Genomic DNA, 26,550 nt, shown 5'->3' with positions numbered 1-26,550 from the left:
GTATATGATGTAGTTATTAGTAGTAATAGCTATCTAATAGTGGTGATAGTAGCTATAAGTAATAGTAGATCTATAACAGAATTGATTGAAGAAGAAGCAGTATATATAGAAATCCAAGTAGTAGTACGTAGCTGTAGTAGAAATCTATCGTCTATTGTTCAGTATCCAGTACCAGAAAGAAAGAAAGCGCAACAATTGCGAGATTTAAACCCCCCTCCTGCTTCCAGAACGAAGAGAAAAAAAAACTAGGCTACCCCCCGGCGCCGGCCGGACAGATACGTGGAAGCTTCTCTCTTCTTACCCCTGCATCAACCGCCGTTCCCACAACAGCAATCTACCGCACTCGCTATACCGCATTTGGTGATGCATCCGCACGCGCAGCCGGGTAACAGCACCGGCCCTGACGTCGTGCCAAGAGGGGCCCTACACTCCCCGCCAGACTGCCTGAGAGAGCTGAGAGCTACCAGACTGGGCATCGAACTATCACACACACAAAACACATTTAGCCAATATGGACGAAACAGAAAACAAAGAAGCCATTCACGCAGCCTGTCGTGAAGGACGCTGTACATCCCCCTCTCCTATCGCTCGCCCCCCGGCTGAATTGTAAACTAACAGCTATTATTATCGTGATATCAGTGGCGGCGGTCGAGTCGCTCCTGTCCGCAAACCCAAAGCTGGCACACCGCCGCGACTCGGACGACCGTCTGCCGATCCACTGGGCGTGCTCGTATAACCACCTCCCGATCGTGCAGGTGCTGACGCAGGTCAAAGACTTTGACATTGACGCTGTTGACGCGAGCGGCTGGTCGTGTCTCATGATTGCCTGCAGCGTCAAGGACGGCGACGACCTTGTCGAGTACCTGCTGAAGCGGGGGGCAGACGCGGGGCTAAAGAGTGAGTCCCTCCCCTTATAACAGCCCCTAGCATCCTGTCTACCATGCTAACTCACAGCACACCAGACAACAACGGCCAAGTACCCCACCTCACCCCCATCCCCTCCCCCCACACCCACTAACACCAACAGACACCCCTCCACTTCTGCGCCTCCAAGACACGCCTCTCCACCGCCCACCTCCTCCTCTCCCCACCGTACAAAGCCTCCCCCCGCATCCCCGACACGCACTCGCAACTACCCCTCCACCGCGCCGCCGCCGTCGGCTCCCTCCCCATGGTCAAGCTCCTCCTCGACCACAACTCCCCCCTAAATAGCAGCGACCGCAGCGGCTTCACCGCGCTCCACCACGCCATCGCCGAAGGCCACGGCGACGTCGCCATCGAGCTCCTGCGCAGGGGCGCCGACAGCTCGCGGCGCGACAGCGACGGCACGCTCGCCATCGCGCTGGCGCCGGATCGCAAGGTCAGGACGTGGATCCTGGCCGAGGCGGAGAAGGAAGGGGTCGAGGTGGTCACGGCGTAGCATGGAATGTTGTATGTAGGTATGCATGAAATTCCAGTTGGCTTTTTTTTTGCGTCGTCTTCGTCATGGAGCGTCACTCGGTGTGGCTGTGGTGGTGGTGATCGGCGCTTCTGCCCCCATCCCCGAAGGGGGAAGGATCGGTGGCCGGAATCGGTGGCGGGTGGGTGGGTATTTGTAGTAGTCCCCGGCCCCGGGAGGGAGGGGGGAGAGGTGGCGAAATGAGGTGTGATGTAAGGGGGTTGAGCGCGCGGGGCTCGAATGGTTCCGGGTGAGGTAAGGGGGGTTGGGTGGTGTCGTTGGATTGGAATGATGCGCGTGTGTGTGTGCGCCGTTGGGCAGGTGTGTGGGTGATGCTAGATCGATCTAGACTCTACAGATTCTTGCATAGGGTATCATTGGTAGGTGGTGCAGACACAATATCGGATGCCAGCCAGGTGGCGGATGCAGGTACAGATGGTTTCTGCTGTGAATTGTACTGTTCACTCTCACACCCCCGGCCCCAGGATTCATCGTCGCGGCGTAGAAAGAAAAGCCCGCATACATGATATCTATCGCCCTCCGCCACGCATGCCCTATAATTAATATTTGTATATACTGCCGCGCCCACAATTACCATAAACCCAATGCTATCCCTCACCATCATTGATACAAATAAATCCCTACTCTAAAAAACTTAGTAGAATATCTCGATCGAGTGATACTTCATGATCCTAGCTTCGCCACCACATGGCTCCTTTATGGCAGTATCTTAGGGAGGGCATTACAAGCGCGGTGGGGCGACGGTATGGAATAATACTTGGGTACTAGGTTTCAGACCTAAGATAGACAAGCCTCAGTGTTTCGACGCCAATCTGGGAGTGGGTCGGGTGCGAGTGATCCTTCATGAAGCTGAAGTCGCCTCGATTGTAATACCGTATATACAGGAAGATTTTCTTTATACATGGAATATACCACCGGGTCTCTAGACCTACGTTATGATATGGTCTAGTGCAGGATATAGTGAGACCTGGACTGGTGGTCATGGGGAATCACTCGGTTGGTTCGTTTTTCCGTATGGAGGCAGGGAAGGCCGGGGTATTGGCAGTATACCAAAGGGAGCTACATGGTTCATTTGGTTTCTAGCTACTTACCTTATAAGAGCGGTATCTATGAGGGTGCGGAATAGCTTATTTTTCTCCCGTGCGCGGCTCTCACTTCAACGTAGTTCACCCAATTGCAACCCAGACGTAGACAGATCGGCCCAACACTAAACAGAATATTCCCCCATGGCAATATCATCAGTCAGCCACCAAGATTAGACTACATTCCTCCCCGGCCATCTATCTCGGGCGTGGCGGCTTCTTCCAGGAACAACCCGCGACCCGCAACCTAAACAGACCTATCCAATGTTTTATGATCTCAGCAATTAAATTGAAGTTACCCATCCCTGCGATACGTAGGGGAATTTTATCTTCTGATATCGATGCACTCCTTGTGGTAGCGATCTAAAGCAGGTCACATTCGAAATTCCTTTACTCCCTATAGATTCCTCCCCCCTGGGTCCGCTCTATCAGGTTTAAAATGCCGGGTTTTGTGATAGATCTGGTTTCATGATCATGGAATATCACTCGCACTCAAAAGCTAAGATATATGGTGCGCACACTCTTAAAGGTGATATGGCGGCATACGGAAGTGGAACAATTGTGGCTGTAATAGGGCCTCATGGGCCAATAAGAGGGCCCATTTCTAGCCATTCTGCTGCATTACTGCCACGGATCAGTCAGGTTTGCTTTTCTGAGGGTATAGATGGGTATAATACTGTTCCACTTTGTTCAGTCTTGGCGCTTTTTACGTACAAAAACAGTCAGTTTCAATCTCTAATAACTTCATGACCATGATAGATATTAAAAATCTGGCAAAATAGAACCAAAGTTCATCACTATTTCTATACTTCTATTTTATGGAGCGGTAAATGTGTCAAAAGTAATTTTACCAACAGTAGTAAATTATTTACCACCGGTGGTATAAGCACTGAATTTCAGTCATTGTATCTGCACGCTATCCTACATTAGTACATTTCCACCGGTATAAACACTGACTTTCGGTCTTTATGCTGCGCTATACTAAATAAGTAAATGTTCAATCATTAATGCCAAAACTTATGAAAATTTCCCACCGGTGGTGAAATACCGCCACCGATGGTGAGATTCCCCACTGGTGGACAATTTTCATATATATTGGCATTATATGGCCCCTTTTGGCCAAAAGGTCTGTGCTTTTATCATAAAAATTAGCATTATAGGGTATAAATACTGGTATTATTTTCACCACCGGTGGTAAAATAATTTACTACCGTTGGTAAAATTACTTTTGACACATTTACCGCCCCATACTATTTTGCCACATTTTTGATATCATCTTTGATGAAGTTATAAGCGATTGACTTTCCATCAATTTTGGTTACCTTTAAGAGTGGGCGCACCATACCCTGCTTTAAGTCATTCATTGGGGGCATTCTGAGATGAAACATGAGGATTTGGGGGGGGGGGGGGGTGTAAAGGTACATGGCGGTAGGAGAGGACAGAGGAGTTTCTTAAGTCTGATGACTTGAACTAGGCTGTTTTTTTATTATTATTTATGTCTAGCGGTTCTAAGTGGGGGAAGGATAGTGTATTTGCGGTTAACTCCAGCTGTCCTGAGGGTAACGGCTGGTTATGGGCGTACGCGTACATGTATGTACTTATGTTGTCGGTCATGGGATATGACTCTTTAGTTGTGTTTATGTGCTATGGGATGCAGTAGGTTATCGCTTTAGAGAGCTTGGCGGATCGAGCACAATTGTCACTCACCCGGCCGGGCCTAATGTGTCGACGAAGGCTTAGGCCTAGGTACTTAACTTCCATGTACTTTCTATCGATAGAGTATACGTAGAAGCCATAAACTCAGTAGATACAAAAAAAAAAGATAAGCAATGCAAGAGCTATCAAGTAATCCAAGGAAATGACTGGGCCACGAACAAAAGTGAAAGAAAAGAAAAAGAAAAAAAATGCTAAACGCTTCAAACCATGCATTCGACTAGAAGGCCTAAATACATAGTATTGGCTACAAAGAAAATAGAGAGAAAAGCACAACTACATGTAGTGGTAAAGGTTATAGACACAAAGGAAAGGTATAAATATAGATAGGAAATTACATACTCTAGGTAAGAAATTGACCTTCAGAATCATTTAGCATCGTCTGAGTGTGAGTCTGAGTCTGAATATGGTGCGTCACTGTCTGATACTAATATTAATTCTCCGCATTGCCTAGCTCGACCATCTCGCTGTTGCCCTTCCTCTCTGCAATTTCCGATGCCGCATGCCCAATATTATCCTTTTCCAAGATATCCGCCTCTAGCTCGAGTAGTAGCTTTACAGCTGCTTCATGCCCATTTTTAGTTGCCATGTGTAATGCTGTTTCTCCATACCCATTCTTTTCAAAGATGTCCGCCCCAAGCTCGAGCAGTAGCTTTATGGTTGCTTCATACCCCATTTCGGCGGCCGTGTGCAATGCTGTATTCCCTCTATCACCATCTTCTGAGGTATCCGCTGCATGCTCTAGTAGTATCACGAGTGCCCGACCTCCGTATTCGGATTCCGCCGCAACATTCAATGCCGTTTTTCCATCCGCGTCCTTTTCCCAGATGTCCACCCCACGCTCGAGTAGCAGACCAACCACACCTCTCGCGCCATATTCCGCCGCAAGATGTAATGCCGTCCTTCCTTTATCATTCGTTTCCGAGATGCTCGCTCCCTTCTCTAGGAGTAGTTGGACTACACCCACGTGCTCAAAACTTGCCGCAATGTGCAACGCTGTATCCCCAAGAATATTCTTTATTGAAATGTCCGCCCCCTGTTCGAGCAGTAGCCTTATAGCTACTTCATGCCCTATTTCAGCTGCTATGTGCAATGCTGTTCTTCTAAACTTATCTATATTCGAGATGTCCGCCACCCCCCGCTCGAGCAGTAGCTTTGTAGCTACTTCGTACCACCCTTCAGTAGCCGTGTGCGATGTCGTGTCCGCTATATGCTCTAGTAGTATCTCGAATACATCTCCATGTGCGGATTCTACCCCTTCGTATTCGGCTTCTGCCGCAAGATCCAATGCCGTCTTTCCATCCGCATCCTTTCCCCAGATGTCTGCGTATGCCCCACGCTCGAGTAGCAGCTTAACCACCTCTTCCAAGTCATATTCCACCGCAAGATGTAATGCCGTCCTTCCTTCCTTATTCTTTTCCGAGATCCTCGCTCCCTTCTCTAGGAGTAGTTGGACTACACCCACGTGCTCAAAACTTGCCGCAATGTGCAACGCTGTATCCCCCAAACCACCACTCTTCTTCGAGATGTCCGCCCCCAGCTCGAGTAGTAGCTTTACGGCTGCTTCATGTCCATATTCAGCTGCCACGTGCAATGCTGTTTCTCCATACTCATCCTCCCCAGAGATGTCCGCCCCCAGCTCGTGCAGTAGCTTTATGGCTGCTTCATGCCCATGTCCAGCTGCCATGTGCAACGCTGTCAGTCCGTCTTCCCCGGATTTCATAGCGACATTTGCTTTCTTCTCCAATAGTAATTGGACGACCGAACTGTGCCCTCTGGAAGCCGCCTTATAAACTTTCTCCCATCCAGTATTCTTTGGGATCGAGAAATCGGCGCCCTCTATCAGCACCCGAATCACTTCACAAACCCCTAAGATTGATGCTACGTGCAGAGGAAGGCAGCCTTTCGGATACTTCTCGAAATCATCATAGTCACCTTCCCAATAGTCACGTCTCCAGAGATAGACGACTTGCAGGTAGGAAGAGGTAGATCCGGGATTTGCGAGAAACCGGAGAAGTATGTCCACCGCTGAGTCCCCCAGTTCTCCACATTTATGGAGATGAGAAGACAAATTAAGGGCAGCATATTCAAAGAAAGGGTACGTCTGAAGCCTTTCCTTAATAGAATTCTTTGATTCACAGGCCCCTGAGGAAAATGTATCGAAGGAGAGGAAAGTTACGCAAGTCATCGCAATTGTGAAGGCCGCATCGCCAGGAATAATAGATTTCTCCTGGAGATATTCCTGAACCGTGTAATGAGCAAGTCTGATGATATCACCAGTCCCATGATCATCAATAGTCACTAGACTTGCACATACCTCGAGCAGTGTAGCTCTATCTGGCAGATCTTTCTCATCAATGTCGTATCTATATAGCTCAACAGATACTGCCGTTTGAACTTCTTTGACAGTTAGGGTGCGCTGAGCGTGTACAAGCCACGAGAGTATCTTGATAGCCAGTTCTCTGAGTGATTCGGGCTTTTCGTGGATGCTTTTCATGGCTCTATCATATGTGGGGTCCAACGGCCGCTTTTCGGTGGACGAGCGTTTCAGTTTCACGAGGGCTTCTTTGATTTGTCTGCGTGTAGATTGCTGGCATATGTATTCGACATGAAATTTCACGAGCAAGAACCTGTGTTTAAATGACATGTTAGATAGTTATAACTGCATTTGTAATGAGATGCTAGATGAAACAAAAAGGAAACATGAAGGATCATCTAAAAACCTGTAAGAGGCCCTTTCACACCTCTCCCCATCGGCTCTTGCGTCAAAATAAAAGCACTGACTTGTATACTTACATTTCTTTAGCGCAACTAGCAAGCTCGGATACTATCTCTTCTTTAAAACCATTATCGTCCCCAATACCGCGCTTTGTCCCTGGGCTCTCGTCGATCATTTCTTGGATATACGTTCTGATATCCATCTCCTTTGCCAAAAGTTCTACCTTCTCTGAAAACTTAAAGGATTCTTGAATATCCTCTGGAAAATGGCAGCTAGTTATGAAAATACTAGCACCGTCTTTTACCAGACGATGAAATAGTGGTAAAAGGTGCTTTCTCTGATTTCCTTGATGGCATTCATCCAAGGCATCAAAAATGAGGAATACTCGATTGTATCCGAACGAGAGAGGCTTTAATAATACACGTAAAACCTCATATAACTCTTCTAAACTGGGCCGTTTTCCTCGAGATCGTAAAGCTTCGTGCATTGTCTCAATTTCTTTGGGAAGGCGAGGGCCCGGTAACTGAATCGAAAGCTGTTTTACCAGGCTAGCGATAACGTTTGTTGGAGTCTGGCTATCTTGCTCCTTGTAGTCGAAGTATACATAAGCTACCCCATAATTCTTCGTCGATGCTTGTTTCTGAAGATTGTCAATGACCGCGGAGCTGAAATCGTCAGCGATCGATGCCTTGAGATTTTAGCTAGGCCGGAGACACTGTCCCCGAAGTTCATAATAATAAATCAAATACCTCAAAAATGTTTTCCCAGCTCCAGCTATATTCGTGATTAGCAGTGTTTCGGTCAACGCGACTAAGCTTTGATGGACCTACGAATGCCATAACCCCAAAGGAGTTTAGGATCCTGAGTATTGAGTAGCGCTTGTAATTGGGGTGTTCTTATGAGCCAATCACCAGTGCTATTTCGCCTTCTGCTGTTGATTTCTAAGTGTTTTTTATCTGTTTGGTCCGGATATATCCAATTCAATATTTTTTCCCGGATTTCCACTATTAAAAATTTCAGTACATATCAGCGAAGACCACAAAGAGATTAAGCCTTTTGGGCCACTCACTCATCTGGATAGAATCTTGTTTTTGTCTCCAAAGATCCTGGGTGGAGGCCTCGGCTTCGAGCTTTGCTTTAAGTTCTTGTACGACGGCGTTCGTGTCCTGCACGCTGGCATTGATTTCTTCTGCCGCACGGTCCAAATCCATCACATACGCCTTTACCGCCTTAGATACAGTACTTTGAAACCAATTAGTATCGAAAATAGAGGCTAAAGTCTCTATTCAACAATTTCCGATGCCACTTACAGATTATCCATAGTTAAAGCTAGGATAAAAAGGTTCTTTTGTCTCTGGATTCGTGCTATGCATTGTTGGGTTTCTGCTTCTTTCAACGGCCATTTCAAGTTTTGAATAATTCCTTTAAGACCTTGTTTCGGCTCCAGCTTCAATTGAAGCCTCCTGAGTTCCAGTGCACATTCTGGAAGAGGTCCGTTTTGTCCATTGATCAGCTGCAAGGCAGTAGACTCGAGATTTCTATCGGCCTGCACATAGTCTTGTAAAGTGACGAGAACATTTCCAAGAGACTGGAGCTCGCCAACTAGGTCCCGTAAATCTTTTGATGCCCCCTTTACCCCTCCAAGGTAAGTATAACCCAAGGTTATCAGCTTTTCTGCTAGTTGAACGATGGCTATGCCGCTTGCAGTAATACTCAAAGGGTCAGCCATTCCAGGCTAAGCTAAACCAGTTCCGTATCAAAGGATTAACGATAAACAGTTAAAGATTTTCAAAAACTAATGAAGGAATATTGAGAAGCACTGTGAGGTATAGAGGCCGAGGAAGAAATCTTGTGTTTATAGAAACTTCAGAGGCAGAAACTAGCTTTGCTGGCTACGAGGCTGTGAATTTGGTTTGAGACCATGCTGACTAACGAATATGACCGCAAGTACCGACTTTGGATTCTGATTCGCCCGTTTGGCTCGCATTTTCGGGATCTTCTTGCCTGCCCCGAGAGTGTGATACGGCTCTTTTACGATATCTCTGGAAGAATTTGGAGTTAACTCGACATTTTCGCCCAATGCCGCATCATTGATGGTACTGCGGATTACCTGGCATGTTCCCGTATTGTAATATCGATCATGCGTATACGTATATCTACCGAGCACACCATGAAATCCAACAATATTAAACATGAAATTGGCCGCCTTGAATTCGTTTCAAAGTACATGTACGTATGAGTACGTATTGATAACTGTTTATCTGGCAATAAGTATGCGCAGGGCACGTATGCATGGAGAATCACTCGCACTATTGGTTGCAATTGCCATCTGTTGTCGAACCACTAGCTTAATTGTATTCGAACCACTGGCTCTGCACATATGTACATGTACCTACATGTATGCTAGAGAGGTGCAGATTTATCTAAGTATATACGTGTAAGTACATGCATAGCCTCGTGTCCATCCTCTACGAGAAATTTATGAGAGCTGTGAACAAACTCAAGATCTAATGTCCTATTTACGTCTTACATGTAATTACATAATATTCCTTGAGAGGCTTGGTCCTAGTCATGACGGGATCCATAAGCCGAACCGGCTTAAGCTTCAAATCGACCCGAGCTTTAGGCTTATTCAGAGCGCGCCTTATAATTCAACGAATCCGAGTTGGAGACACTCATTTTGAGTGAAATACAATAAGATATAACAACGGTAAGGGAAATGATTTTATTAGTGACCCCATATCATTTAAACATACATGTAGTTTAGCTTTCTTGTTGATTGATATCTGTTGTTTACCCGTACTCCCTCATTCATAACACTTAGCAGAACAATATCATGCATTCTTGATCATTGACCCTCCGGATCAAGCCTCTATGCCCAAAGGACTAGGTCGGCTCACGAACCACACTAGTACCATTACTACGGAACCTTACACATGATTATCCTAGTATGTGCGTAGTGTATCCAAGGGTTTGTAGTTGGAGAAGGCTACCGCCGTATGATCTGATCAACAATCCAGGGAAAGATGAAATGATAGTTACTCAGGATTTGGGTACTTGTCTGAACAAATTAACAAGCCTCTTAATACATCCACAAGGATCAGTTCAATACATGGAGAGGACCTAAAATTCATAGCAATCCTAAAAAAACAGAGCTCCCCATGTACTCGGCTCGAATAGCTGGGCGAAAACACTACGCGCATTGAAGATAGGTAGATATATGACAACTCCTGATACTTCAATTAATAAACGTCAAGATCACTCAAGAGGAAAAATTAAAAGAGAGCTAGAGATGCAGAGTATATACGTCAACTATCTATAGCTATGGCCAGGCATGCAAACCTCTATGTTTAGACCCGTATATCTGCAATTAAAGTTTCTCTCACGACGAACTCAATTCTGGTACGTTTATTCGCTGACCAGTTGAGCCGCCAGAAGTTTCCAGCCCCAGATCACCTGATACCCTCTCCCCCAGGCACTCCCGGCCCCTTCGCTGGCCATAAATCGAATTTATTAGAATCTAATACTAAGAGGGGGGATTCGCCACACCTAAATCACGCGCAACAGTGTTTCCGACCCACAGGACATGTAGACAAGACACCATGTGAAGTCACTCCTCGTCCTCGTCTCAAATGACCCAAGCAAGAGGCCAATCCCTTCTATCGAGACCGACTCGGAGCTTTCCACGGAACTTGATACATTCACCATTAATATTCCACGACTGTGACAAACTAAAACGTCTCATGATAGGCCTGAAACTAGTACCCTAATGAGCTCCTATAGCAATACGGATCATGTGGAGTAACAATCTTTAATCATCCGGCAGTGGTTCAATCACACCGTGTGGGTAGTAATATCAGGGAACTTTTTCGTCATGGCTTGGCTCACACCTACTCACTCGGCCCTTCAAGCCTGCCGAGTGAGATGAGACAAGCCAAACTGTGGGAACGACGGGAGGCTTCTCATCATGCAGCCACCAGAAACTCTACGCGGATTAAAATGGCACCTAAACCACACGTCATTCTGCAGCTGCTCTTTCCGTAACCTAGGGTGCTGGTAAGGATATATCGATAGAGCAGTCACCCAGGTGACCGGGGATATGGAAAATTGACGTCCATTCGTTCACAGTGCGCTCATTCTCACTCTTCAGAGTAAGGATAGAAGTAGATACCATAAAAAACAAACACGACAGCTAACTAGACCCGACCAGACCATATCAGACCAGACCTACAGACACAGTTTGGTACTCTCAAAACACAAATAGAAAGAAGAAAAAGAAAAATAGAAGGAAAAAACGGTATCAAAAACCAACCAATATTCCCAAAACCCACCCTAGAAAGTAAAGTAGAAAGAATAGTCCCAAAGAACATAAACCGGGAAGGAAAAAAAAAATGGAAAAAAAAAATCAAATTACAAGAAAGGAATGAAGGGGAGGAAAGAAGAATGATTGACCAAATGGCTGGCTGGCTGGGTTGGCCCCTAAACAGTAGCAAAGGAAGAAAAAATAATGAAGAAAGACTACATGTATCGATCAAACCAGTCCATTAGATACCGCGGTGGAGGGAGGAGGGCTAGGGTATACCAAACAAACAAGAAAGCAAGATAGGAATTAGACGCGGAGATTCTTGATATTTCGGAACAAAAAAAAAGGGAACCCGCGCCTTGGGGACGTCATTGAAAAAACAAGGAGGAAAAAGCCAGGATTAAAAGAACATCGAAGTGAAGAAGTGGAAAGAAAAAAACGAGAATAGTGAAGACCCAATAAACACGTTGGAGGTGCCCCATAACATCAACAAGTAAAAACCATTGATCCATCCTATCCAGCAAACATACAACCACAAACAAAGCGAGGACAAAGAAGAGGGAAAATCTGCGCATGGTGCATCATAATAAGCCAAAATAGTGGCGGTTGGGAATCGTAAAAACGTTAATTAAACGTCTGCAACCAGGGACCGTGTAAATGAAAGACAAAGGGAAAAATAAACTGAAGCGTATTGTCCACTTGCAGCCTTTTTTAGAAACCGCCATGTCCATCCATTCATCCACCATTTAGCCCCCAGTATTCCACCATCCGCCCTGAGCGGAACCTTGCTGCCTGTAATTCTGCGGCGGCGGTGGCTGTCCCAGATAATGTTGTGGCGTCGGGCTCGAGTACATCGGCGGCTGCTGTTGCCCATGCTGCGTATGCATGGAGGGCATTGACTGGGGGTGCGGCTGGGGATGGTGCGGTCCCGGGTGCTGGTGGGGGTGCGATGGCTGTGGCGTATGTGGCGCCTGAGGGTGGAAGTACTGAGCTGGTGGCATGTAAGGCCCACCACCGTGTGTATGCAGTTGCTCCGGCTTAATTCCTTGGTTTGACCTTACTGGCGACTGAGAGACCAATTGCTGATGCTGTTGTTGCTGCTGTTGCTGCTGCTGCTGCTGATGATGTAGAGAAGACAGCTGCTGTGGGCTCATCATGTGTGGGGGGGGAGCATGAAGCTGCGGGTGTTGCGGGATAGGCGCATGTTGAGATGGGTGCGGCAATTGTGGGTTCGCAGGCTGCTGCTGTTGCTGCTGCTGAGCCTGTTGGGCCTGTTGCTGTTGAGCCTGCTGCTGCTGAGCCTGCTGCTGCTGCTGCTGTGGGTTCAAGACAGATGGATTATGTTGTTGCGGCTGCGGCTGTGGCTGCGGGGGAGACTTCGGCTTGAAGTAGTTTTCCTGATACATTCCCCTCCTTGCCTTGCTCGTCTGCCCAAGCTGCTTGTTGAAGTCCGCGGCGTTGTGCACATGCTCCATAACCTGTGACTGAGACGTACTGGTCATCCTGTCTTGGTACGGTGGGCCACTGACTTCTTGCCTTGGTCTCGGAACCGAATACAGCTCTCTCAACTTTTCTTCAGTAGGGGCAAGGTGGATCATGGGCAACGGTGTAACCGTTGGAGCGGGGCCACCTAACCCAGGCTGAACCATCTGTGGCACAGGCTGCTGGTCAATCTGGGCTGGGTCGTGTGTGTAGAGCGCCTCCTGGCCCTGACCATGTTGCTGCTGTTGCTGTTGAGCAGCTTGTTGCTGCTGTTGGGCTGCAGCTTGCTCACTGGCCTGCGCGGCCCTGATCTTTGCTGCACCTGGCCTTTTTTCACCAGCTGGGTCTTCTTCTGTGAAACCCTGCTTTCGTGCCTTGGATTCCCAGTAGTCATCTCTCACACGTCGGCCATTTACGATCACTCTACTCCCAAATTGACGGAACATACTCCTAGCAGTCACGATCGCGATCTGTCGCGACCTGTAAGAGTACGGGAGAAGCTCTTGCTGGATAAGGTCATCTTTCTCTGCTTGCGTGGCGATAATCTTGAAGAGGGACCTATTCTTGTTAAACAAGAGGTACGAGTCTCGGTACCCCAAGACTCTGGCACACTCAGTCGCCAACATGAACAGCTTCTCTCCGCGATTCGGCACGTGAAACGTTCGGCATTTATATTCCCTGCCATTGCAAAGATGCCCCGTTTGCATGACTTTCTTGTCGCCCTCCTCATCATACTCGCGAGGAATATATTCGTCGCCCTCAGGCGTAAGTTGGTCAGTTGTATGGTCGCGTACCGTTGGCAGCGCCTTGACCATCGGCTTGGCAGGTGTCGGTTTCGGCGGTGTAGGTAAGGTACCCGGTTGCTGAGTGGGTGTCTGTAATTGCTGGATCTGCTGTGGCGTGCTTACGGTCTGTGCGGGTAGTTGCTGGTGTTGTTGCTGTGGGGTACTCGCAAGCTGCGGACTCTGCGGCACACCAGGGCCCTTGTTCTTTGGTGGTCGCCCACGCTTCCTGCGGACCGGTTCTTCGGTAGCACCTATAACACAAGTTTTTCCTATTAGTTTTTTTTTTTTTTTTTTTTATTTCTTTTTATTTTCATTTATTTTTTTCGCGCGGGCGCGCATGAAGGGAGTGAGAGGGGCGCCCCCCCCGGGGGGGGGGGGGGGGGTTTCTCTCTCTTTTAGTTGGAAGACGTACCTGCACCGAGATCATCGCCGGCTATGGCTCCATCTCTGTAAGGCTCGGGAGACCGACTTCTTTTAATTCCTCTTGGGCTGGTAATACTCGCGAGCGCAGCAGCATTAGGTTTCGTGTCGTTCTCGAACTCTGTCGCAGTTGTGGGCGGCGAGAATGGTGTCGCGATGGTGTACGCGCTGGCGGGGTTCAAGGAAGCTGGGTCGATGGTGCCAGAGCCATCGAGGCCCCCGCTGTTCATAGGGGGCGTATACATGTTTATGTTTCTGAATGCCGTTGGTGAGGTCATGCAGTACACAGTTAGAGGTGAGGGGGGTGGTGGAGAGGGTGAGTGGTTCCTTCGCTCTGACAAGCGCGAGCGGATTAAGCTCGGGACTGGATTGGATTGGGTGGGTTGAGGATGGGATGGGAGCGAGCGAGTGGGTGGAGTTTGACGCGAACGTTAATGGATGTATGGGCCGCGCGAGGGGACCAAAAGAAGAAGAGCAACCACAGCGACAGACGTTAGACGGTCACTTTCGGGACAGCAACGGCAGAAGAAGCAGCAGCAGCAGCAGTCAAGGTGATGGTGGGGGTGGGGTGGATTGATGGGGGGGGTGGGCGAGGGAGGGGTGGGTTGTTGGATAGGCGAGCAGCAGAGCAGCAGAGCAGCAGCAGCAGCAGCAGCAGCAAGCAGCAGGCAGCAGGCAGCAGGTAGTAGAGGCAACAATAACACCACCACTCACTACCACTACCGTAGGCAAGCAACTGTCAAGTTATTTTTTTGGGGGGGGAGGTGCGGGAGAGGTGCACTGACTGGCTCGCCGGGTGGGTTGTTGACGCGAAGTGGAAGGGGTGTGTGGTTTCGTGGAGCGTGTGTGGGTTATGGGGTGGGGAGGGGAAGGGGGTGGTGTGTGTGTGTGTGTGCGAGGTGGATACAAAAAGGGTGTGGTAGATAGAGGTGGTGGTAGTATGTAGTAGCAGCAGGTATGTAGGCAAGCAGTCAGGCCCTGTGTACTTCCACTCCAAGGAGTAGGGATGGATGGGGGGTAGATGGTGGATGGAACTGGGCTTCTTCACTTCTCTTTCGCTTGCTCTCTGGTTCAAGGGAGGAGAGACCAAAGGTGTGGAGGACACCGTGGGTGGATGGATGGATGGATGGATGGATGATGATGGAGGGGGCTGCAGCAACTTTTAGGGAGGATCTGAGTGATGGGCGCAGCTTGATTTGCTGGGATTGCTTTTTTAGTTCGCTTTTGTACTTTCTTTTTGTTTGATTTGTGTTATTTCTTCCTTTCTTTTTCCTCTTTCTCTGAGGGGGAAGGGGGGAGGGGGTAAGAAGGTGTGGGAGCAACGGAGCGAGGGAGCGAGGGAAAGGGTGGCTGGATATGCTCTGTGATTGGCTGGAACCGAGGCGGATATGCACGGCAACCAATTAAAAACAGTAACAGAGAGGTTGGGGACCGCAAAACGAGAGAAAACAAAACCACTGTTCAAAGAATCTATTCCTCCTGTAAGGACGATTCGATTGAGAATCAAATAGACAAAAATAAAAAATAAAATAAAATAAAAAACGAGGGGTGATTGATTATGGACAGGACAGATATGTAGAGTAGACAGATAGATGATAGTCCGTCCAATTGAGAGGTGGTCGCGATAGAACTAGGGCAAGAATGGTGTGGTCACAAAAATAAAAATATAAATACCTGCTTGCTTGAACGTGCGTGTGTGGGTACTGCCTGTCTGTTTTGTGATATGAGGCACTGGTGGTGTGTCTGTCCTGGATATCGACTCCGGACAGAAAGGAAGGAAGTCTCGTCTCGCTCGCTCTTGCTCGTCTCGCTAGTGTGCGCGTGCGTGCTGCTGAGTCTACCACTAGCTTTGATAGAGTAGGGCAATGATGTGTATCCTGGTTGACTGCAGGTTACGGGCGCTAGGCGTCGTCACGATAGGGCGGTGTGAGAGAGTGGCATGCGCGGATTGAAATTCAATACCTACTTGCCAAGAGCTGGGGGGGGAGTGCCCTCCGGAAGAAACGAGCCCGCCTGAGCCTGAACCGCCCTCGACAACGTGCTTGATTGCTTGTAACTTCTTCCCCGAGCTGTATGGATGCCCCCGGGCAAAGTGATCGCTGGTACTCTCTCCCAGGGAACTGGCCGACGTCCGGAACAAGCACGGAAAGGTCGAAAGGGACAAAAAACCAACGGTGAAAAGGGTGTGATGAGGAGGGGTGTGGTGGTGAGGGGGCGTGATGTAGGTGTGGTAGGTGTGCAGAGCAGTCTTAGCAGAGATCAGAACTGCAATCTGACAAACGGTGTGGTGTGTCTGTGGCGGCGAGCTGCTTCTGCGGGGCTGAATGGCTCAAGCTCTCCTAAAAAAAAATAAAAAAAAATTAAACCGAAGCCTGGGGAAATCTCCAAAATAAAATAAAAAAAGGAAATAAATAAATCTAAAGGCAGGCGCTGGGGAGAGGAAGGAAGCACGGACGCTGGCCGTTTCTTTCTGGTGGTGGTGTGCGTGCGAAGAAGGAAGGATGGAGGGATCAAGTGTGAAACGAAACTGGTGAAGGGTGGGGTGGTGGGCGGACCCGCGTATATAAAATCGCGAAGAAAGTTGATATGGTATGCACCTCTAGCTCAGTCCAGATGAAACTCTTGAAAATCAAGGTTGGTCTCCAGATAGATGGAATATGGATCTCGATGTGCTGAAAAGCCACACCAATCAAATTGCCTCGTAGGGCGCGGAAAAATCAATGTTTTTGTTCGGATGAAGTGAGTTTTGAGTGAAATATTGACATCTCGGGTACAGAGAGAGTAGCATAGATAGATAGATTACGAAGCATCGCCTCCTTCTTCACGGCAGCATCTGCCCGACATCGGCCAGGGGAAGAAAAAAAGAAGGGTCCACCGTACCTACACCTTACCGTGAACAGTAATTCAGGGCAGCTGACGGACAAAGACTACCATTTACTCCTACCTATACGCCCCATCAGCAAACTCAAAAAAAAAAAAAAAAAAAAAAAACGATAAGAGCTCTCAATTTAACCCCCAATGAACCCACATCCTTTGTTGATTGTTTCGTCTATTTATCGTCAACTTTCACATGACATTTGTAACGGTATCGGTTGGGTATAGAGTCCAGTCTGGTCATTCGGAAGTCTTCCATGACACATCCCTACCGGAACCAGCTTACTCCACATGCAGGCCTCTACTTCAAGATCACCATTCCAGAACCGCAAGCGTCATGATATATGACAAAAGGTATCTATTCGGGTTGTGAGAGAGGCTCAGGATAGAGTCCTACAAAGCTTTCGGGGGGCGGCCTACTAAACGTGCTACTACGCCCCTCGACCCAATAAATCTCAAACGCCCAACAATTTCAAGTTCGAAATGATTGTTTCCAGAGCACACATAAGGAAGTTCACGGAACCTCTCCAGTAAGTAATCATTCACAGAAGAGAACACAAAAAGGAACGGAAAGAAAGAAAGAACAGCAGCCGCAGCTTATTTACGCGCAAGTTCAACCGTAAACGGGTGTAACGGCAGTTTCCCTGTTCAGAGTCGACTCGTCGTTTCTGTCTGTCATCCTATGCTCTCACCTCTCTCCTTCCTTCCCTGCACGACTCTGCATATGTGCTGCACTGATCTGACAGGCAGACCACCACCACCGAGGTCGAAAAGGAAAGAATGAATAAAAAAGAATGAAAAAAAAGAATGAAAAAAAAGCAAAGGCGAGGTCCGGTCCCAACAGACCGTTCTGCTCTTCGCCATACCACTCTCTCGTGTCGTATTTTTATGACTCCCACCCCATCATCTATCAATAAACACCCACGCGTTGACGCACAACACCCCCAAGTCCCAGACAGGGATGTTCCCAGGCCGGTAACTTTACGAGTTCCCCAGATCCTCGCCGGGGGTGTGGTTTTGGTGTGGTATGGAACGCCGCTATCAATTCAGTCAAGAAACGTGCTTGAGTAGAGTATGTAGAACTCAATCAAGTCTCACGCGCGTAACGATTGTGCCGCGATAAACAAACCATATAATGCAGAACGGACAAACAAACGACCCATCACAAGCTTGTCTTGTTACCTATGCCTAAGAGGGGACTTTCCGGGGAGACGAAGTTAGAGAGGGGCAACTCAACTCTGCGATGATGTTTCACTTAGAAGTGGGGAAGGAATAAATACAAACTTATGCACGTCCGCAGGAATTCAGAAGTGACGACCTGAACCCGCGGAAGTGGTCTCGAATCGGTAGAGCTCCAGCTTTCTGAGGTTGCGAGGTGAGATGGAATGGAGGGGAATACAAGCCATCACTCTCAACTAATGTACAATAGAGTAATTATTACCCCGCCATGCTAAGATATCCCGCTAACCTGCTACAGTACTAGCCTTGCCGCAAACCTCTGGTAATATCACGACGGAATTCTCCTGGTCTGAACTTTCCACATACATTAGTACTACTTAATCGCGGTCAGTCGGCATTTTTCGATGGGTCGTTTGTATTGGTGTAATAATTGTGTGAATATTCGAGTGTGGTCATTATTTTCGGGATCAACTTGAGTTAAAATGCTCACACTTAAGATAAAAAACCGGAGAGTTGATCCCTGTCTGGATATGCGATGTGGTGTAATGTAGGTACATACTCTGTGTACGCAGCTCCGGGCATAGAGTACTCTACATGTGTTTTTTCTTTTGGCTGGCATGGAAGTTGTCGCAGATGCAGATTGTTTCGGATACCCATACCCCCCCTCCTTCTCCACCCCTCAGTGATGATAAGTGGTTGACTTAGATACAACATCCTTGAGGCGATCATGACTCCGAGCAATGGGGTCTCGTAACGTCAGGGCCACCTCCAAAATAATATCATAGGTACATCGCGTCATATGCATAAACAGGTACAAAATTAAAGTACTGTTTATTCCAGATGACGATCTTTAATGTACCCGACAAGGTACATACAGGAGCAGTTGAGAGGGTGGATCAACCTCCATACTAGAAGGGGAGTATATATCTAGAATCCCGAGCCTCTGTGCAACTTTCACAAAAACTTTGAAGTCCACAGAGTGGTCGCGGCGGTCAGAGAGAAAAAGGGGGGGGGGGGGCTGATGGGATGAAACAAACAATGGTTCATCTGAAGTTCCAGCCCAACTCCCGAGTGATAATGGATGACTCGGCCGAATCGCTTGCCAGCCCATGGCCATCAGTCGCCGTCCCGGGGATCCTTCGATATGATCGTCGTCTCATATGGTCAATCGAGATATCAACGCGCGCGCTCAAATCAGTTACGATAATACCCTCGATTAGGGGGAAAAACAATAACTCAGGACATGGGAAATATGGCAGCGCCGTCTCCGATCGCCCACATAATGCGTAATCAACTCATCAGCCACGAGATGCCCGCTGTACACCCCGCCAAAAAGATCAATTGTATGCAGGGGGACCAGCAGATGTTTCAAAAGAATAGAGAAAAAAGCAAAGCAGCAGGGAATGCTGGTAACAGAAATCTTGGGCAGTCAATCCAGTATCATGGGCGACATGGATCTTAAGATAGGCGGTTAACCAACAGGGCTTTATCGCAGGTTACAGGGCTTCCTGCAAAATGCGAGCGAGAAAGCCAAGGCTCTGCGACTCAGAAGTTGGGTAGAGAAATCGATTGGTCTAGAGGAACTTTTGAGCACTTCCGACTGATGTTCACCTTCCCGGGGAATAGGTAAGTACATCTTTTATTTGTCAAAGAATCTCAAAAATAGTATACTACCGATTGTTGTGAGTATCGTTGATGTGGATCAAGATCGGATGAATGATCATTGGCCTTCTACCTAAAGTCCGACATACAAATGAGCTAAACATACGCCAACTCAGTTTCTAATACCAGCACGTATTGTCCAGTTTTTCACTGTGGTGTTTCTATGATTTCTATGGTTGTGGTAAGTACCGAACCACATTAGCCCTTTCTTCTTAACATCGCATGTAATATTCTTCGGAACCTATTAAAACATGCTCCCTGATGCAGGATATGACAGATTAAGCTAGAAATAATTTAAATTGGCCTAAACTGTCGTCATCGGAATAATGAGAGGTTACAGGTATGGTGGTACACCAATATTGATTGAAGATGGCGCCCCATTGTCCTCGTAGATCTGTACGAGCACTATGTACAACGTGACGAGTGCATAAATTGCGAATATTAGCTACTGTACGATATGATATGGGCTAGTTGTGCATTGCATCGTTTGAATGCACCCTGTAATAAGCATGTGAGTAGGTGGAGTAGAGTATGTGTGTGTGTGTGTCTGGGTTGTGTGGTACTCCAGCTGTGCGTTCGCCCAGCTAGATGCACATGCGGTTGAATGATTGTGTAGTCATGGACAACTGATTTGGGACGGACATTACTCTAAATATTCTACAAAATATTGGTTCTCTGGAGCGACTTGTAGGTATTGCGGGTGCCGTATCCAGGCGGATAGGTACGATCTAAAATGTTTCGAACCGCTTCAACCTCTCTGCTTCCTTGGCTTTAAAGTACCTACTTGAATGGGAGCCATTTGCGCGTTCATCTCAGCACCACATATGAGGCCGTAAATCTAGGCACAGTATGGATCTACTCTAGAGGCGACGTGTATGTGCGCGCCCGCATTGCAAGCCACGGGCAGGGGGCTGTCTCTCCTCGTGGGTTATGCTGTCCTGTCGTTAGTTATTGCTATCTCTGGGACTCTCTTGCGTGTGCTCAGCTCGACGTTAGAGATGTTAACTGAGTAGATTAGAAATCATTCGAGTGATCTGGACACTTTACTATGTGCTGAGCATGAGCCGGTCACCTTAGAGTGCTAAGCTAGAAACACGCTGAGCATCGCTGTCTGTTATAATATTGCTAGGCTGGGCAGATATATATGAGCATCATAGTAGAGTCGCTTGCAATTGTAGTTCATCCTTGCTCTAACTCGATGCAAGATGAGTTACAAACGGAAAGGCTACATCTCACTATCGACAATTCTGTGTACTCGCTATCATCCATAAGAACCTGAAAATGCAAGTGACAGTTACAAGGATTATTTGTATGTACTCGCAATTTCACAGCGTTTCCGGACGCAACTGCTATTGCATACACAGAAAAAACCCGCCAAGGCTATCTTTTGTATGGCATGCAATAGTGGTCGCGTCCGGAAACGTCAAAAAACTACGAGTAGTGGCGCCGTTCTCCCATAGAAATTATCCCTGTCTTATTCACCTGCATTTTCAGGTTCTTATGGATGATAGCGAGTACGATAACAATCACGTGATTTGCATATCCAGCTGTTAATTTGCAATTGTTTGTTACACGACGTGTACATAAACCGATACCGGTATTTGATCCTAACATCAAGTAAGTCAACTTGATGTATGTACTCATGTTATCAACAGTCTGTAGTCCCCAAAGGGAAGAAATCCCCGATTGGCAGTGAACGTACGGATTCAACCTCTATTTCGATGCAGCTCTTTACATTCCTTACGTATCAAGATATTCCAATGCCCGATATTCTCCGCCCTGATTTAGCACTCCTTACTCGTACTTATCCTATCCACCAGCTTATCAGTTCCGGGCACCTTAACCTGCACAATCTCTGCATAAACCTGCAACATGGGTTCCTTTCGCGAATTCGGCTCGCGGGCGGACTGCCCCCTCCTCCCAAGGATGGGTAACGCCTTCTGCTTCGCCAGGCAAAATTATGTTCCTTTTTGTGATAATACATAGATTAGCGGTCTAGGCTTGAGTGTCATACCGATTGCTCTAAGTACCTACGGTTAAATAATAAGGAGTAAACCGTTCTGTTCATAACTAGTCTTCGGCATACCGGTGCTGCTGCATAATTAGGTTGCATAGCCTAGCTAGGGGGTATGATAACCACTTCCCCGGCTTCAACCGTTGATTGATGCATAAGTGGGTGACGATCCATTGGCTAACTTCTCTAATTAGTCCCCCAAATCACATATTTACTTGCAGTCCGGACGGGCATTTTACTATCGATACCGGATGTTTTATGTGAACATCAAGTCACTCTTGCATCTCCGTTCCTGTGCGGACTTCCGGTGAACTGTTTATTCAACTAGTACATACTCTGACCCGTTAGTTACTAGCATATGCAATTTTCCGGCTGGGTTGAGCGGGCTGGTTCTTCTTGTAAAGCTTAGTCTCCGATGCATCGGTACAGGAATGAGTATTAATGGGATTGATGAGCTTGGCCCATGAAAGTCGATGATTAGTCAAGAATTGGCCTTCCCTCAGGAGTTTTACTTGATACTCCCTATGAGGCTTTTCACAAACACGTGAAATATATCAAATAAGGCCTTGGAACATCAGCTTTGATCGCGTATCTTGCAGATGAGATATTATGCAGTACAGTGAATGGGGAAAGGGGTTATAATTACGGGGGTTAGAGTGGGGATGAGGGGCAAGCTGATGAACGACAAACGGTAAGCCATATTGGAAGTTTGTGTATTGCGTGAATTTCTGTACCCAGTCTACTGCAGAATACGCGTGCACGCAGAAGTATATACGCAAGTGATAATTGTACGTAAGTACTTATATTGAATGCTGGGAGTCGATTTTAGTTGATGGAAGCTCCAGGCAAAAGGCGCCCAGGCAGCGAAAGGATTCATAAAGCCCTAAGACTCAGAAATTTTGGAAACTAATCCATCCAGGTGGCACGGTTCTAAACCCGAAATCAAAATCTTTAGAAACTGCCAAGTATCGGTCTTATTCGGCGTCCAGGATGGTTCATTCTGCAGATATCACTTTTACCCCGCGGCCCCGCTTAATATGTGAGGATCAGTACTAGACTCACCGGGGATTTCCAGAATAATAGGCTCACGATCAATTACGAACTGTTGATTTCTTGAATCATCGGTTTGATCTCTATACACTGTTCTTATTATCATAATCTCCTTTTGCACAGCTAACCGCCACCAATTTACCATGCGCGGCGTAGCTACGTAGGTTTTCCTCATATGATCAATAAACTCCCGTTTTATGTGTTGAGCACCCTGATGGCTGCCGCAATCTAGATATGCCGATAACTCTGGATCTATAATCTTCGGCATTCGTCCGTAATCTGAGCAGACATCCCGATACTATTAGGCTGAAATTACATTGCCGTGTTGTCATTGACTGTGAGTCGGGTACAATAGAGTATGAAGAAGTTGCTAGGGACGGACATGTGAAGAAATAAATTTCTTTGCCCGCCGCTGCCAAGATAATAGGAGTAGATCATTTCCGGTTGCGTGGATGATTAACAAAAGTGAATCATCTTTAGGCTCTAGACTTTGCCTGATGAGGTGGACTACGCCGATAACATTACTTAAAGGATCATTCTCAAGAGATTTCAGTACATCACATCTATTTATGGTGCTAAGTATCAAAGCAGATGATTCGAAGAGGGTTTATTAGCGGACATTGATAACGATTGGCTATTATTATAATTAGAGACATGAGATATCACATTTATTTTATGAAGTCCTTGAGTACTCTACAAAATCTGCACTGGCTTTTAATTCAGCCTTAGATAACCACATCAGAAAGGAAATATCCTGGCATCATCTAGTTATATAGATCGTGTGCCGACAAAGTAATTCATCATGGAATATGCCTCCTAGAACTCGGAGGCTAGTATTCTCATGAGAAATACACCAGAATAATAAAATTAGCCTCTGGTATTTGTTGGCCACTAGTAAATGATTCCTGTGGCTATTTAGTATATACTTTATGACTACGATATCATACGCGATGTTTTTTTTTTTTTTAATTCATTGATTATCATACGCGTCGATATGTTTCGCCTCGTATACTGGATCATGGGGCGATGGCATAATGAGCAAGAATTTAGCATGAGGTGAAGCAGGTCATATGAGAAGCTAGCTGACAACTATCCTTGTGACAGGATTCATGGGCCCAGAGATTGGTTGGTGGGGATTCAATTTGAAGGCTGTATTTCTGTATAAACTGTGCAGGGTTATTCCTTTATCAGTGTCCGATAAACCTAGGATCATGTCAAGGCAAGGGGATGTAGGTAAATAATAGTTATAGCTAGATCTACAATTATCGCTCCTCTGTTTTCAGGACTTGTGGCGATTTGTGGTTCACTATCATCATGTCTCGGTCGACGGTCCCGGATCCAATACAGCCCTCAAAAATAATTTGAATAGTCATTGACTTTATAAATTTGAAACATTAAAAGTGGTATAGACGTCAACTGTTTTCGGGCATATATCCGCCAAATTAGTTAGACTCATTTTAGTACTAGGTTCACGATACACTGCATGGTGTTCTTAACTATCACGCATCCATCTTGACAAGAAATACCCATCTGATAGCTCTATTATCATTTATGAGAGCGGAAATTCAGACTTCACGTTTTAATATAGATAATTATCAGGTATCTCTTAATTCTTATTCATTATGGTGGTATGCGCAACGTAGTGGGGGAGGATCAAATATTACAATCACCAGATATCACTCGATTAAGCACGAACCACTCTTATGTATTTAGTTATTTATAATTTATTACGTGTATGCAGCCTGGAGGCTATGAAAGTACTACCGCCCTTGGTGTTTATAATTGGGTTTTTTTTAATCTCATATAAATTATAAATAGTTAGGGGAGCCGATGTCAGGAATGACTCCTACTATAGAATCTAGATTGTATATTCAGGGTGTATACATATATGTAGTTAAAAGCAATAGAGTCATTATCAGACAGCTGATTGGAGCAGGCTGTTTATGAGGGTTTAATTGATGAGCTGTACCTTTAGCTCTATAGATCTAGCTCCCACGGCCCTTCTTATGCGCCTCTCGGATTAGAAAATCGGCTTGTACATTCAAAAACCGGAGCCTCGCGGGTGTAATACAATTGTACAACTACGTTCTCAAATTCCGTCGGGGTCTTCGGCTGATCATACAATTTCTAGTGAGACTAAGAAGGGTTTAATGAACAAATCTGTACGTTTATACTCTATCTATCCCTATATCCCCGGCCCTCGTGCGTTTTCACGACCGGGAGCTAGTGGGCAACTTTTACTCGGCAGTGCGCCTAACCGTCGCTCCATGAACCTCTTTTGCTGTGAAGTCACCTTTTGTGACCCTCCTATACCTTTTCTGGTGTCTCCACAGTCTGTAGGTAGCTAGATTTTCTGAGTATCACCACGCCGTCGCGGGCCTAATATGTCTCCGTTTTCGCTCTGACGAACGAAGGGATATACCACTGGAGCCTGATTTCGATTGATTTTGTGGCGAAAGAATCCCTATTAAATGCTCTTTCAGCGAAAGATTTATGTCTTCTCCCTTGAATTAACTATAAAACCTCTATAGCTTGGAGGTAACGAGCGATTTAGATATTTTTGGATTTACAGTTAGCTACGAATACTTACCGAAGTAGGTTATAGATTTCGCTTGTAGAGTCTACCTATTGAACAAGTATAATGGTACAAATGGTAAGCTTTAGGTTAGATACTCGGAATGATTCAAGTTCAATCCCCCCACATTCATTTTTGCTTTGCACCAGAAACAAATACGTGTAATACAATCAATAAAATAATCAGTAAAATAATCAGTAAAATAATCAGTAAAATAATCAGTAAAATAATCTGTAAAATCGTAAATATCATTAGGTACTGATGCATTTACTAGCTGATACATTATGTGAGACTGTGATGCATTATTAAGAATTCCAGACCAACTTAATTGATGCATTTACTGATGCGTTTACTGATGCATTTCGTACCATGGTAGAGTGGTATAAGCGGTCCTATGCTATAGCTACCAATATTAAGACTTCGTACACGCAGGTACTGTAGTCGAATGGCGTAGATGAAAAATAAAGAGGGCAGAAAGACAAATTGGTAGATTTCTCGGAAACATAGGGTATCTATCCCCTTTTATATTAGGACATGCAACCTATGTGGATATATTTCGATTTGAATTTGTTATATTTCCATATCCTTAAGCTTATCCCTTAATCTGGCGGTGTTGCCTACCTTATAATAGAGGAATTAGTTGTATGGGAAATCTATTATTTGATAAGAGAGATAACAGGATCTGTTAGTAAAGCCACACAAAGATTTGCTTCGCCAGACGAGATCGGATTGCAGTAGAGTAGACTAAATGAATCTGGAAGTGGCTAGCGTTGCATAGCCTGACAACCCTTGCCCTAGTTACGGTAGAAACTGTATAGGTACTTGTGCAATTGCATAAGAAATTAGTAATATTACTTTGTGTTTTCTAAGAGGTCGCGTATGTAGGTACCTGAAGCTCTCGAGTAGGTACACAAACATTTACCTTAACGAATAAACAGAACCGTTAAGAACCTCAGTTCAATTCATGCGAATCTACAAACATGGAGTTTTTCTTATAATTACAAGTCTTCGGTGACAAACGTTTTTCTTTCAGCGTTACAAAGGACAGTAGCACCTGTAAATTAATAGGAACGTCCAATTAAGTATGATAGAGCTGTCCTCTTCAAATATATGTGGCTTGTGTTAAACTGGACACCCATAACTCCACGAAGCTGTAAATGTATTCAGCCTCCAGATGCTCCGTCATTCCTTCGATTCTGGAAGGAACAACCTACGAGCGCCCTGTGCTCTGCG

The 26,550-nt window shown here is 46.3% G+C and overlaps 5 protein-coding genes across 5 annotated transcripts; 3 read left to right on the top strand and 2 right to left on the bottom strand.

Moving 5' to 3' along the window:
* Positions 1 to 511: 511 nt before the first annotated feature.
* Positions 512 to 1,420, top strand: H6S33_007332 (uncharacterized protein; the record flags this gene model as incomplete). The annotated part of the gene is made up of 4 exons (XM_044839001.1): positions 512 to 566; positions 640 to 897; positions 963 to 976; positions 1,028 to 1,420. The coding sequence occupies 4 exons, from the start codon at positions 512 to 514 to the stop codon at positions 1,418 to 1,420; spliced, it is 720 nt and encodes a 239-aa protein (XP_044688868.1).
* A 3,267-nt stretch (positions 1,421 to 4,687) lies between these two features.
* On the bottom strand, positions 4,688 to 8,702 carry H6S33_007331 (uncharacterized protein; the record flags this gene model as incomplete). The annotated part of the gene is made up of 7 exons (XM_044839000.1): positions 4,688 to 6,496; positions 6,572 to 6,884; positions 7,051 to 7,638; positions 7,723 to 7,747; positions 7,804 to 7,977; positions 8,043 to 8,215; positions 8,284 to 8,702. 7 exons carry the CDS (start codon positions 8,700 to 8,702, stop codon positions 4,688 to 4,690), a joined length of 3,501 nt encoding a protein of 1,166 aa, XP_044688867.1.
* Positions 8,703 to 12,022: 3,320 nt separating this feature from the next.
* On the bottom strand, positions 12,023 to 14,193 carry H6S33_007330 (uncharacterized protein; the record flags this gene model as incomplete). The annotated part of the gene is made up of 2 exons (XM_044838999.1): positions 12,023 to 13,794; positions 13,956 to 14,193. 2 exons carry the CDS (start codon positions 14,191 to 14,193, stop codon positions 12,023 to 12,025), a joined length of 2,010 nt encoding a protein of 669 aa, XP_044688866.1.
* A 5,105-nt stretch (positions 14,194 to 19,298) lies between these two features.
* H6S33_007329 (uncharacterized protein) lies at positions 19,299 to 19,736 on the top strand (the record flags this gene model as incomplete). Its single annotated transcript, XM_044838998.1, has 3 exons — positions 19,299 to 19,425; positions 19,480 to 19,642; positions 19,724 to 19,736. 3 exons carry the CDS (start codon positions 19,299 to 19,301, stop codon positions 19,734 to 19,736), a joined length of 303 nt encoding a protein of 100 aa, XP_044688865.1.
* A 1,814-nt stretch (positions 19,737 to 21,550) lies between these two features.
* H6S33_007328 (uncharacterized protein) lies at positions 21,551 to 22,047 on the top strand (the record flags this gene model as incomplete). Its single annotated transcript, XM_044838997.1, has 4 exons — positions 21,551 to 21,640; positions 21,799 to 21,805; positions 21,887 to 21,986; positions 22,041 to 22,047. 4 exons carry the CDS (start codon positions 21,551 to 21,553, stop codon positions 22,045 to 22,047), a joined length of 204 nt encoding a protein of 67 aa, XP_044688864.1.
* Between the last annotated feature and the right edge of the window lie 4,503 nt (positions 22,048 to 26,550).

Source organism: Morchella sextelata, assembly GCF_020137385.1.
Source record: "Morchella sextelata strain SCLS chromosome Unknown scls_23, whole genome shotgun sequence".
NCBI classification, from domain to species: domain Eukaryota; kingdom Fungi; phylum Ascomycota; class Pezizomycetes; order Pezizales; family Morchellaceae; genus Morchella; species Morchella sextelata.
This window is presented reverse-complemented; position numbering and strand designations above follow the sequence as displayed.